Source organism: Anabas testudineus, chromosome 10 (assembly GCF_900324465.2).
Source record: "Anabas testudineus chromosome 10, fAnaTes1.2, whole genome shotgun sequence".
Classification (NCBI taxonomy): Eukaryota; Metazoa; Chordata; class Actinopteri; order Anabantiformes; family Anabantidae; genus Anabas; species Anabas testudineus.
The window spans coordinates 11127628-11140436 of NC_046619.1; the positions used below are offsets into that span (position 1 = coordinate 11127628).

At 40.3% G+C, this 12809-nt stretch overlaps 1 protein-coding gene across 3 annotated transcripts in view; it reads right to left on the minus strand.

Annotated features, from left to right (window-relative positions):
* spock1 (SPARC (osteonectin), cwcv and kazal like domains proteoglycan 1) overlaps window positions 1-12809 on the minus strand; it is a 79671-nt gene that overhangs the window by 23248 nt on the left and 43614 nt on the right. For 2 of the 3 annotated variants that reach the window (XM_026358671.1, XM_026358674.1), the window contains exon 5: window positions 7129-7209. The exons of the other annotated variant lie outside the window; for it this stretch is intronic. In XM_026358671.1, the coding sequence (XP_026214456.1) occupies window positions 7129-7209 (81 nt within the window). The remainder of the gene's footprint in view (window positions 1-7128; window positions 7210-12809) is intronic. 3 annotated transcript variants of the gene reach the window in all.

A 12809-nucleotide genomic window follows, 5' to 3' on the forward strand; every position in this document is an offset into this window, starting at 1 on the left:
GAACAAGGTTGTCTGCTGCTGATAAGACGTTGCCAAATGAATAAGTGAAAGGATTGGTGCACGTGAAGTAAATATTGTGATTCTTCAGCAGACACAGCTTAATGGGGAAACTGTGAAGACGCAATGCTTTGAAATTGGTAGCTGATAGGCGAGCAAGAAACAGGGGAGAGTTAAGTCGAGAGTGTGTTCTCCGTGGTGTTCCAGTTACGGTTTGTGAGGAAGAGCAACAGTTTTACACCACTGTGAATTTGTCTAGCCATTGTCTTCGCCATATGTAAGGTTGACTGATGACCCCTAGGGCTCTGGGTTGCCTGTTTGCAGGGGTGAGACAGATGGAGGAGTTGGCAGAGTTGTAGCTGAGAGTAGTGTGTGCCCAAGACGACAGCAGATCATTAACAAACGGACACAAGTGTCCTCTGTTCAATTTTAAATTGGTCACATTTACGCATCTGAACTGATGTAGTGTGGTGCAGAGCGTCTTTTTCCAACAATAGTCTGGTGATAGTAAAAAAAGTGAAATGAACTTACAGTTTGAAGAATGAATCCTAATTCTGCTTGACATACTAGTCAACTTCACACATGAACATGGTGCATGTAAACTGTGCATGTTAAGCTCACCTGACTGATGTAGCTTTATTACATGGGGTTAATAAACTGGCCTACACAGCATGTGCCATGCTGCAGTGTCTGTCAACAGTGACTCCTACATTAATGCAGTGTACTAAAACAGTAAAACTTTTGCCATAATGCTGGCACTTTTATTCATAGAAAAAGCTTCAAAAGAGGAGAAGAAGAGAGAGTGTGTGGATGAATTTTCTGCAGAAGCATTACTCTAGCCCTGCCAGTGTATTCCGCATCATTTCTTGTTGCATTTTGATTGTTTGTTCAGCCGCACTGTGGGATTTTGGTCTTAAATTTCCGACACAGTCAGAATGTTGAATGTCGCCTTTGGTCCTTTGGTTGCCAAACGCTGTAAAATGACGCAGAATGATCCAGCACCATCGTTTGCAATTGACCGTCATTAATTTCAGCACATTTCCCTCACGATTGTCAATTTTCATCTGGTAATCATGCAGCGTAAAGGGGCCTTTGTGAGGACGCTGGGGTGGTGGAGGGAGCTGCTGCAGCAAACGGCGCTGGCACGAGAATATCAGCAGAATGACAGTGATTGCATGAATACGATTGGACATGAGTCAGCTGGTAGGAGAGCAGCTGGTGAAGCATGAATGAAGCACTGGGATAAACTAAAAACAAGTACAACAGTGTTCTATTCTTGTAAATATAATTTACAGTTTTATTTAATTCACTTCACCATATCATACACAGTCAAAATATTTTTATGCAGTTTCTAGTTTTTTTTTTAAATTCTACATTAAAATTAACAATAAAGAAATATTGTGACCATCTGTGTTTTAGAGGACTGGAATTTTCCTGTACATGCTCAATTTGCAGGACCTTTACCATCTCACTTTGAAAATCTGTTGACACATTATGGCTGTTGTACATTTCACTGCTGTGTTGCTTCATGCTCTGAAAACCGAGCGGCTGTTGCAAACCCAGCATCAGCCCAGCTACCCTCTGGTCAGGTCTGCTTTTATATACTGGGGGAGAATCAATATATTCCTTGGTTGGTAGCTCACGCTTAGAGAGCACAGCAAGTACATGAAAGAATATATCGGCCTGTACTGAAATAAAATGTTATGCTGCATCTCAGGAAAAAAAAAATTGACAAAATAGCTTCATCTGACTGAACATGAGGATCAAAGTCATTGTCATCCTCTTGTCATGTCACACATACACAGTATAGTATGTGTGTGTATGCTATGGGATGCACAAGCTCCCTGTGTACATGTAAAGAAATATGGAAATGCTGTTTGACTTTTTGCTTTTCTTTTGAATGCTTTGTATCCACGCTGTGCTTTTCTATGCCTCACAAGTCCCGTTTCAAAGCTATCCTCATCGGCGCACACATGTCCAAGCTTCCAGAACTTCGTTCCTCTGCGTATTGTTGTTATATTGGTGTGGCCGTATTACATTATATCTACTTATATATCACTCCACTGCCCTCACTCTACATTCCTTCTATTTCCACAGTAACAGCGTTCCTTTGTGCACACAGCGCTTCCAATTCCCCCACTGTGGATCAAGTAGGTTCATATATTGACTTTCATTCCTCCCACTCTCCACAGCTCAGAGCCTTCAGGGAGCCACAGGGCAAACACAGACAGCCAGAGGAGAGCCAGCAACATACTGTTGGCATAAGAAAATTAAGGGACCCATTCAGCTTCTGTATATATTTAAGTTCAATAAAAATATGAAAAAAACATTTCCATTGCTGTAGTGATTATATGCCAAGCTTTAAATACTGATTTGATTGTGGATGAAATTAGTCAATTTCAACACTTGATCATGTAATTTTTTTTAACATGGATATCACACTGCACTTATCCAACAATGCATCTTTTTCTCATCACTGACTAAAGAGAAGAGTAGACTGTAGGTCTCAAAGTTTTACTGCATGAGCAGGTATCTACTAAAACAAATAATTATTTTGTTTTAATAATAGTAAAGATACACAGTCATTCAGCAATGTTCGTTTGTGCACACATCTCAAATAGATTCTTCCAAGGAAATACTGGAGTAGAAATTCAATAAGCAGGACTTTATGATATACAGTGGCGTCATTTTTCATTCACAGTGAAAATGTAGAACCAGTCTACAGTCACAGTCTACAGACAGTGACAGAGCTGCTGTACAGTTAGATTGTTATGCATTAGGCAGTTTAGTGTCTACAGTGTGCAATAAAAAAAAGAAAAAAAGAAATCACACTTCTTAGCTATTTAATTGTTGCAACACTTCCAAGTGAGACCCTGGCAGAAAAGCACATTACACTAAAAGCAGTAAGATTTTATTACAGTTAAAGTTAACAGTAAATTGCCCATCTTCTTCCACTTTTTATCTCCTCAAGTTTTATCTCACACTTTTTTTTTTACCCTTAATGTTCCTTAAGAGACAAGAAAAATCTGGTAGAGAAAAGAGGGGTAAGATAAAAACATTCTTGCTGTGCTCTCTAAAACTGGACCAAAGTCAGAATTGAGTGCAGTGATTGGATAATAAAGATAGTCAGAGTCCAGTAGAAGCGGCCACATTGCCAACAAGGCCTGTCAGAGAGCAGGGGGTGACCTTAAATTAATTGCTGCTGAGCTGGACATGGGTCAATGGGGTGTTTTTGTAATCTGTGTGTGTGGGTGTGTGCTCTATTACTGACACCACTGCGCCGTCGCTCTCCATTGTTTGCTCTCCCCAGTTCCTGTTTCTGCAGAAGTTTGAAATTAAATAAACAAGCGCTTCAACAGCCATTCCCAAAGGACGCATTCCCGACTGTTATTAGAAAAATGAGCATCACTCTTAGGTTTGATAAACTAATTAAAAAGGTGTTTCTTCTCTTTTACCTGGGGGGCTACAGAGTAGAACAAGAGATGCAGAGAGAGAGATGAAAGACAAATAGATCAGGAGATACAATCTCCTCTCTCGGCTTTGTGAGAGTTCCTCGGGGTCTGACTGTTTGGCCTGTGAGAGGCACTGGAGCGAGGGATGACAGAGAGGAATGATGGAGGGATGAAAAGCACGGAGACGGCCTCGGGGAGCACGCAATGATAGAACAGATTCACCATCCAGAAAATTAATTATTGAAAACATGGGCAAATCATATTATTGTGGATGTAACTGAGGAATGAAGATAAACAGGCCGTTTCAGATTGAAACCACACTGGCTTACAGGAGAAAAATATCTGGGGAGGGAGAGGGGTTATTCACTGTTGATTAAAACCTGAATATTCATTACTACCACACAACCATTTGAAAAAACATCCACAAACACACACACGCACATTAGTTAGTGAAAAGCTCTGAAGCAGGGGGTTTGTGAAGCTTCTGCTAAAAGCAAAGTGTTTTTAAAAGAACACTATGAAATCAAATAACCGAACAGTCTTTGAAGGCAGCTTCAAAGCAAAGGTGCAAAGATGCATTTAAGGACAACATGCGCACACAAGGGGACATTAATTTCAGGTGGGAGTTAATTGTCACTAAAAAAGTGAAACATAGCCTGTTTTGCTTGAAGTGTGTTTACAATTTTAATCATTTTCATGGAGACTTGTGAGAGGAAATAAAAAAGAGACTGCATGAAATTGGCTTAGTTGGAGGGAACATGCACGGAGCCTCTCCGGCTGTATCCCTCGTAAACAAAGGAGCGAAAGTCAAACAAAACAAGGTCCTGATAACAGCCATTTAGAGAACAAGCAGGAGCGAGTACTTTTGCCACATTAACAGCTTCAAGAATCCATATTTTAACAACATTAAAGGTGTGTTCAGAATTAATTTTAGCCCCGACATCATTCACACAGAAGCTCGACTGTTTGTGCGGTCTGTTGTTTATTCACTTCAAACAGTGCCACTTTAAAGAAGTTGGCTGCGAGCTACTGTAGCTAACAACAGAGCCACAAACCTATGCGTGTGTTCAGCTCAGCTTCTAATCTCAGAACTCACCAGAAACGTCACTTATTTCCTGCTTAATTTTCTCTCATCTGTGCACATTAATGAAGCAAATTCATAAACCCAGTGTTCAACTTATGCTCACGTGACCTTGTGTCGATTCTTGGGGCGCTGGTGACTTTAATTACAGTCTTGTCTGACTGTGGCAGCGAGAACATTAATAGTATTAGCAGCTGTGGAGGAAGAATGATTTTGTTTATGTTCACTAAACTTGTAACTGGCCCTTCCTTCCTGCCAGAGGCTTGTGTCATTTTGACCTTCAGTCAATTTCAGGAGGGGTCGCAATAAAAGACCACGTTTGACCTACAGCCTGATTCTTTGGCTCACTGACACACTGTGATCTCTTCCTCCTTCTCCTCTGTTCTCACACACCTACACACTCACACACACACACACACACATACACACAGGTGGATGACAGATCTGGCCTCTTGCCTCACCTTAAGTGTCAGCGATAATTAAATGTTTTTGCACTGTCCTAGACTGAAGCACTCATTAATTGGAGGCTGAAGTGTGTGTGTGTGTGTGTCCATCTATCTCCTCTACCTTCAGCTATTCTTCTTCCTGTTATTAATCACTCATATTGACCACTTAATACTACTTACACATACATACACTAATAACAGTATGAGGTAACATAACTATGTTTGTCCACTATCCATTAACTAAGCATGTAATGAGGTGAATAATGACTCTATTTCCAACCAATCAAAGCGCATATGTTTTAAATCTTGGAATTACAGCTTAGTATGAGAAAACAACATTGCCTGCAAACAAAAACATACGTCTTGCCACAGTTTTGTAACTAACGCATCACACCAAGGACGAGAAAAACTGTAAATACCTAAAAATAACCAGAGCTCTGCTGAGAACTCTAACATCTGTTTGATGCACTGAGAAAGCAAAATAGCTGGCACATAAGTCCCATGGTATGGCTGTGGCTTTATAGTAGATTCATCTAGGTTTGTGGATTACCGTACGCCACCATGCTGCTTATTTCACATTGGATTAGATCAAAACTCGTGTAATTGGTTTTGTAATTACCTAACGAACAAAACATAATGTGGGGTTGCTGACGACATCAGTCACATTTCAATTTGCATTTTGATTGACCAATTGGTTCCCCATTTTAGTTTTCCATTTGCCAAGTCTGTTATCATTTACACAGCACTCTGGAGTCGTGTTGTGGCAAAACTAATCTGCCATGTAGTGTAACAAGCAATCTCATTGGCTGTCATTTCTGTCTGCTTGTGCACCCCGTGACTTCCTCTTCTTGTTCTCTTCTTCATCTGTCACCTTTAAAGTTTTAGAGGTTAAAAATGTCATGGGAGCACTTGTTATATCTTTTAAGTATAACATCCTTGTGTTTATTACAACGTGTTGCATGTTATGAATACTTCTTATTTCCCAAAATCAAATTTCACTTAACTGTTTGAAACATGCATTGTTTACATCCAGTTGGGATAAATAATAAAAGTTCTTCTTAGTATTACAGGTTCCACAATAGCTATAGTTCAAACATTAAGTAATCATTCATAAACTGTAAATATTTTCTGATCAGATTATCAAATTAAAAGGGATAAAATAATTCATAGGATGGATAATTCATTCAAACTTCTCAATTAATGCAGCGGAAACCAATCAAGCTAAATGCAGAGACAACATACACTGTTTTCTGTGATGTAGAAATAAAAACGTAATGCCCACATGCTTGCATATTTGTATATTTCCAAGTAAATGAACTGGACACATTTTTTGTTCACCACAAAATTCAAACCTAAGTAAAAATCTAATTCACTCTAACTCTACTATTAAACAGAGAACATAACCCCACTACAGCACAGCAGCTTAGGTATTCCACGGATTCCAGTCCAGTATAATACGACCCACTTGCTAAATCTCAAATTGCAGTGTTAGTCTGCGCTGAGACCACAATGTTAGCATTGAAGTTAATGCAAGAAATAGCTTTATGTTTCTGAAGGGGCTGGCTTAGATTATCCTGTGTGAATTAGCCATGCTCTATCTGGTTCAAAGAATGAGCTGCGAGCTTGGTTATCTCTCTCCTCCATTCTGACATATCTGCACACCACCTGAAAGAGGGTGGAGAACTAATTGTACTAAACACTGTGGTGTTCTACCCACTGTTTTATTGGAACTGCAACAGACACAGCAGAGAAGAAGGACTGGAGCTCAGTATAGCAATGTGACGCCACAGTCTGGTATAGATTGGATATCAAAGCATTTATTTCTCACTAAACATGATAATCTGCAGTAATCACGCTCCCTAACAAGAGCTGGAACGCTGCAGCACCACCAGCACCTGCACGTCACATGGGTTCATTTTACTAGTTTGTGCAATAACATTGAGCTTAAAATGAATGAATGCATGAATGAATGATTACTGCATCATTAGTTCCACTATTACATATTTTGCACGAATTATAGTAGTATATACCTAAAAATACCATCCAAGCCAAAGTAGCTATAAAACAGTTACAGTATGGATCAACTTTTAGCTATACGTTGGAACAGTTTTTCTTCCTGTCACTAGAAATAAAACTAAATGCCTGCACTCACCATCCTGTACTGTCTTCTTGGCTGAGCTAGCGTGAACTTTAGTCCCGGGATCTTCATATCTGCCAGGTTCGGCCTCTCGCTCTAAAAAGCACAGAAAGGACAAATAACAAAAGCTGAATAATTAGATTAGTTCATAGATGTGTTTGAGGGTATTTCAACAAATTTCCATATTGTGTGCTTTCGGCACACAATATCAGCTTTTAATCTCTAAAAAGACATTTTGACTTTTGTTACAAAGTTACAGAAACATCATTCGTCTCTTCTGAAAGAATTAGTGGCAGCATTACCAAACACAAAAAACAAGTAAACACAGTCGAGGGAAAGTAATGCACCTATCCATCTAGACACACAAGCACAAATCCATCCTCTCCCTTACACTCGCACTGCAGCGCAACGTACCACATGGAAGTAGGCCAGCGGTGACACAGCCTCAGGGAGCGAGCGGAGCAGCCAAAACACCGTGGTACGGGGAGTTTGTCATGTCCGTCTGTAGGCTGTGACATTAACACCCTGACATGATTCACTCCCAAACTCATCCATCTCCTGAATTTATTAGTGAGGTTTTTGAGCTGGGACTGACGAGGGACTGTACTGCTTATAATGACCAGGGAAAAAAGAGAAGATGTGTGTGTACATGACATAAAAGTTAGTCCAACTTTTTTGTCAATATGCTCTCTACTCATTAGTCTTCCACTGTTTCCTATTGCCCTTCTTTGCCAGACCTCTCTTCTCCTCATTAAGGGATTCCTTTCTTATCTCTGACTTATCCACTCTACAGGCAATCTCTCTCAACTTCTCTCTGTAGGCCAAGCAACTTTATATCTTTGCATCTCCCGCTGCCTCGTTCCTTCGAGACTCTCCAGTGCCGCTGTCACTTCCATACTATGCGCTGGCATTTAGCCTGAGGGCTGCAGATGCAGTGTGATCACTGGCAACAGTGTCTGCTCACACCCTCTGAAGTTTATTTATTCCAATTTCCAATGACCATTCGAGGGTCTATTATCTCCAAGGCACAAAGGGCAAAAGTGAAAACACAGACATAAAAACACACACACATACACACATTCTCAGTCTTCCCTGCATGTGATCTACTGTTGTGTGTGTCTTGCCTTGAAAACAGCCTGTTCAGCAGCATTCACACACTGCAGTCCATTGATTCACAGCTTCATTTCGCCTGGAGTTGGTTGTTGGTTTTGGCTCTGCCTTTGTAAACTCAAAGTGCAGGGTTGTAACAACCCACTTCACTCACTGTGGGTCCATCTGCCAACATTTACCCTTTCTTAATCAGTATTTTTCTTGCCACTACTTCCTTTTTGCTACTTATAATATCGCTGAATGTTTTTCATCCAGAGCATCAATTTAACTGCTTTGCTGATGACACCGGCTTCATGTTTTCTTTAAATGATCCATACCCTGTGTATTCCCTTCCTCTGCATCTCAGCAGACTCCAGGTATCATTGATTACCACCTCTGTGCGCGTTTGTGACTGGTTCATTTACAATGTACGCCTGGAATCACTGTAGCATGTACATGTGTGTTTCAGCTGATAGTCCCCTTTATGTGTTAAGACTCAACGGTGTGAACAGTTGCCCCTCTGAACGAGCGAGATAAGAGTTGAGCCGAGGGTCGTGGATATCGAGTCGCTTTTTATGATGTGGCCAACAAGCCATTAAAATCAGAGCAGTAAACAATGTTTAAAGAACGCCTGGAGAGCGAGCGACAAACCCTTAGCGCATTACCCTGAAATGAGATATTTGTTCTTGCTCTAGCTCACACTGCATTTAATACACAGACCTGAGGTGCTCGCCGTTGTTTGTTGTCCTATCTGTCTCTTTTCTTATCACTTTCTCTCTTTCTAATTCTTTTAACTCCTCCCGGCACAGATCAAAGATGGTTATATGAGAATGTATTAAAAGTTGTGACAGAGTTAAGGGAGATTAAAGATGGACCGATGAGAAATGGGAGCAGACACACAGGGTATCTTCAGAGACGCAGAGGCTTAGCGAGTTGGAGAAATGGCTGATGAAATATAAAACAACGACAAACTCTCTGCTGGGAAAACACTATGTCATGTCTAATCAGGCTGACTGGCAATTTGGAAGCTCCAGATTTTTGAGGCTTTTGTTTTTGGCTGCTTCTGCCAAACCAGAGTGCATCACAAACGACTTCTGTTTCTCCTGCCAAAACGGTTCCCGTAGCAACCACGCATTCACTATGTAATCAAATTAAGCAAATGGACAGGAGCGTTAAACACCTGAAAATCATGAACTTAACTTGTATTGTCTTCTCTCCGTCTTTGTCTGTATGACGTCCTCTAGTCGTGTCTCAGTGCCAGTTCGACTCTCCTGTGCTCCTCTGGACTGGCTGTGATAATGGGGCACTGCCTGCCATTTGTAATCCTCCCTTTGACTCCCTGCTCTGGATAATGCATTGCAATCACAGCCTCACAAATCTGTTGGGCATGCCCATATACAAGACCCCAGAATGAAAAAGCCAGAATGCTGATTGTAACATTGGTCTTGCTGACAGTACAACTGTTATCTGCTGGCAAGGACTCTCCTTCTTCTCTGGTCTCTCTGCCTCTCTGCTCAGGCTTAAAGGCCTCATTACAGATGGGAATGAGGGAAAAATAATACAGATGCAAGAAAAAACAGCCATAAATAAAAAAAAACAAGCTTAACTTTTGAAGAAAGCTTAGCTGACCTGGAGGACTGACGGATTTTGGGCTTAGTTGAATGTTGAAGTTCACAGTAGAGCAGTAGGGAGACGCATGGAGGCGCATGAGGAACGTGGTTTACATGTTTTAGCACGTTAACGTGCCTAGAGAAGCGAGAGAAGTTGTAGAAGAGCTAGAGGTGATCCACTCCCCATCCTGGCTACAGATAACAACAGGCTTTGGTTTGTGTGAGTCAGCGTATGAGACTAACAGCAGGTATTTCTGCCTCCTTGTAAATGGGGAAAGTGAAAGTAAATGTCAGGACATGGCTGATTTTAATGACTACAAGGCAGCCTCTCTCACTCCAGATTGCTGCAGTCAGTCACAGGTGGGCGGAGAGTGAAAGCAACAACCCAAGTGTGTGCCTGTGCTCCTGTGTGTGTGTAAACTCGTTTTGTGTATGAACAAAAAACACGTACGTGGCTACGTGTGCTCCCGTGCCTCGGCCTGGTTATGACGGACAATAATCACAAAATACTGAACACAGAAGCATTTTGCCTAAATAATGAATGAAAGTTTCAGTTTTAAGTTACTTCATGTTAATATTATTCAGTCAGTAATGATTTAGTTATTGATGACTCACTGCTTGTATCTTTTATCTTGTTCCAAATGATATAACTTCTCACTTACTGTGCAGTAATACGAAAGCATAAAGCCCTGATCTGAGCACAGCAGATGTCTGTGTAATCCACCCACAGGGCAAGCTGGGCTGTCTGGGACACAGGCCAGGGTCACCCACACACACACACCTACCTCCTCATGCAGCTACTGTATGCAGCATTAAACCTTACATATAAAGAGACCACACAGGTTAACCAAACATGACTGGCAAGCAGACAGGTCAAAGAGCTGTCACCATGGGAACAGGTATGAAGGCTTTTCCTATCTGTCAATGTTCACGGTGGAGAATAAAGGAGGTTGTGACATTTAAGTGCTACGTGGGATTTCTAGAACTCTGTGCGCTCAGGTCTTTCAGTCAACAAAAAAATAAATAAGACGCTGATTTTCCATCCTTTAATATTATTTTGACCAAATTTACAGCATTTAAAATACAAATTAACATTTGCATTTCTCATTTCACTGGGTATGTTTGAGTTTAAAAAGATTAATGAGCAGCCAGAGTGAAATACAGGCAAGGGAAACTATTAACCTATTCATAATTAACCTATGCTATTTATTCATCTGTTCCAAAAATGAAATGTGAATATATGCTGAAAATCAAAACTCCAGCCTTCAGAAATGTCATTAAATTATCTTAGTACGTGCAAATGCAAAGAATACTGGAACAATGAGAGACAGCCTATTAGTGTTAGTTTCTCCTAAAAAGAGTTATGCCTGCAATTACACAGGGGGAATGTGTTGATAATAACCGAACCTATTAAAATATTAATCAAATCTGAATATGAAAACTTCTAACAATAGATGCCCGCGGGCTTTCACTGTGTGTTTACGTCACTGTGGTATGTTGGTTCACAGTCACCCATTGTTCATCATTATGTAATTTCCCTCTGATGAACTCAATACGTCAGAAACAATAGAGCACTCAGGAGAAACAATAAGCAGAAGCACAGTGAAATGAAGCGAAGGGGTGACGAGAGATCCGTGCCCTCAAAGTATGAAGAAATTGATGAATTTAGAGAAAAAGAAGGTGAAAGGGGCACAGAGCAGACAGTGAACCAGGTTTCAGGGTATATTGTTGCATGAATATATTTTCTGGTGAGCAGCACTTTATATAAGATTCTGTTGGTTTAAGAAATTGCCTGCCAGAGAAAACTGACAGAAAACCTCACCTCCACAGAATGTTAAGTTTGCGTAGTCAGTCTTCAAAAAAAAAAAAAATTTGCATGTGAGGTTTTCAATCCATAAACTGTGCTTTAAGGCTCCTGCCACAATGTTATAAAAACAGTGGATTTACAGCAGAGACAACAAATGACACCTTGTTTATAAGGTAGATTTCAATTAAACAAAATGACGCTAGAAAGCCAACCTATCCATAAACCGTTATGGATAGACATACCTTCCTGTAAACCATGACGACTATGGCAGTTAATATATATATAATAACAATCACTGTTAGATTAAAATCTCAGTTATGATTCGATGTAAACACCCTACTTCAAATGCAACAAATAGCTTCACTCATATCTCACACTTAGCGTCACCCTAGAGATGTGACAGATTAAATTAAGCCTACAGTAAAGTAGGTTTCATTGTTGATTACTGTTGTGTTCATTTTAAACTCAAACCTACCAAGTCACTGACAACATGACTTGTGTTGATTTATACTGATGTTGATCATGTTCTAGGAGTCCTAGGAGAGTGTTACAGTAGGAGGCCCCACTGCGGTACTGTACTGTTAGACTGAAGATGTAATATTAATCAGGCTAGGTATTCTACATCTGGCTCTGCAGATGTATATTTTCCTCCTGGTTGTTCATTCACTGAAACCAGCAGTGCTTCTTTATTTTTAAAACCTTTTTTTTTTTATAAAAAGCAGTGCAGCAAACATTGAAGTAAATTGTGTTTCTATTATCACAAAATATGTCTTCCTTGTTTATTATACCCTGTCAGCTGGTGGACTTGGTCTTACACTACCTTGGTCTTGGTCTTGACATGGTCTACCACAAATTTTTCTTAGGTGACAACAACTCTGCCAAGTTTGGAGATCCCATGAATCATTCTAAGTGCTACTCTTTCTCCCAAAGTTGTATCAACAAATGCCTGCACTGATTACAGGGATCAGGTGTGAAAACAACCTCTTGGATCTCTTTAAAATATCTGATGCATAAACACTGTTTGCATTTATTTAAATTGGTAACAATACTTATTCATTTACAGGCACACAGAAAAACACTTGTATAGAGGTTTAAGTATATCTTTAGCAGACAGCCTCATTTTCAATAGGTCCTCCAACCTTAACATCCATACGTGCTGTGTGGATGTACACGTACGTATACTTTTTATT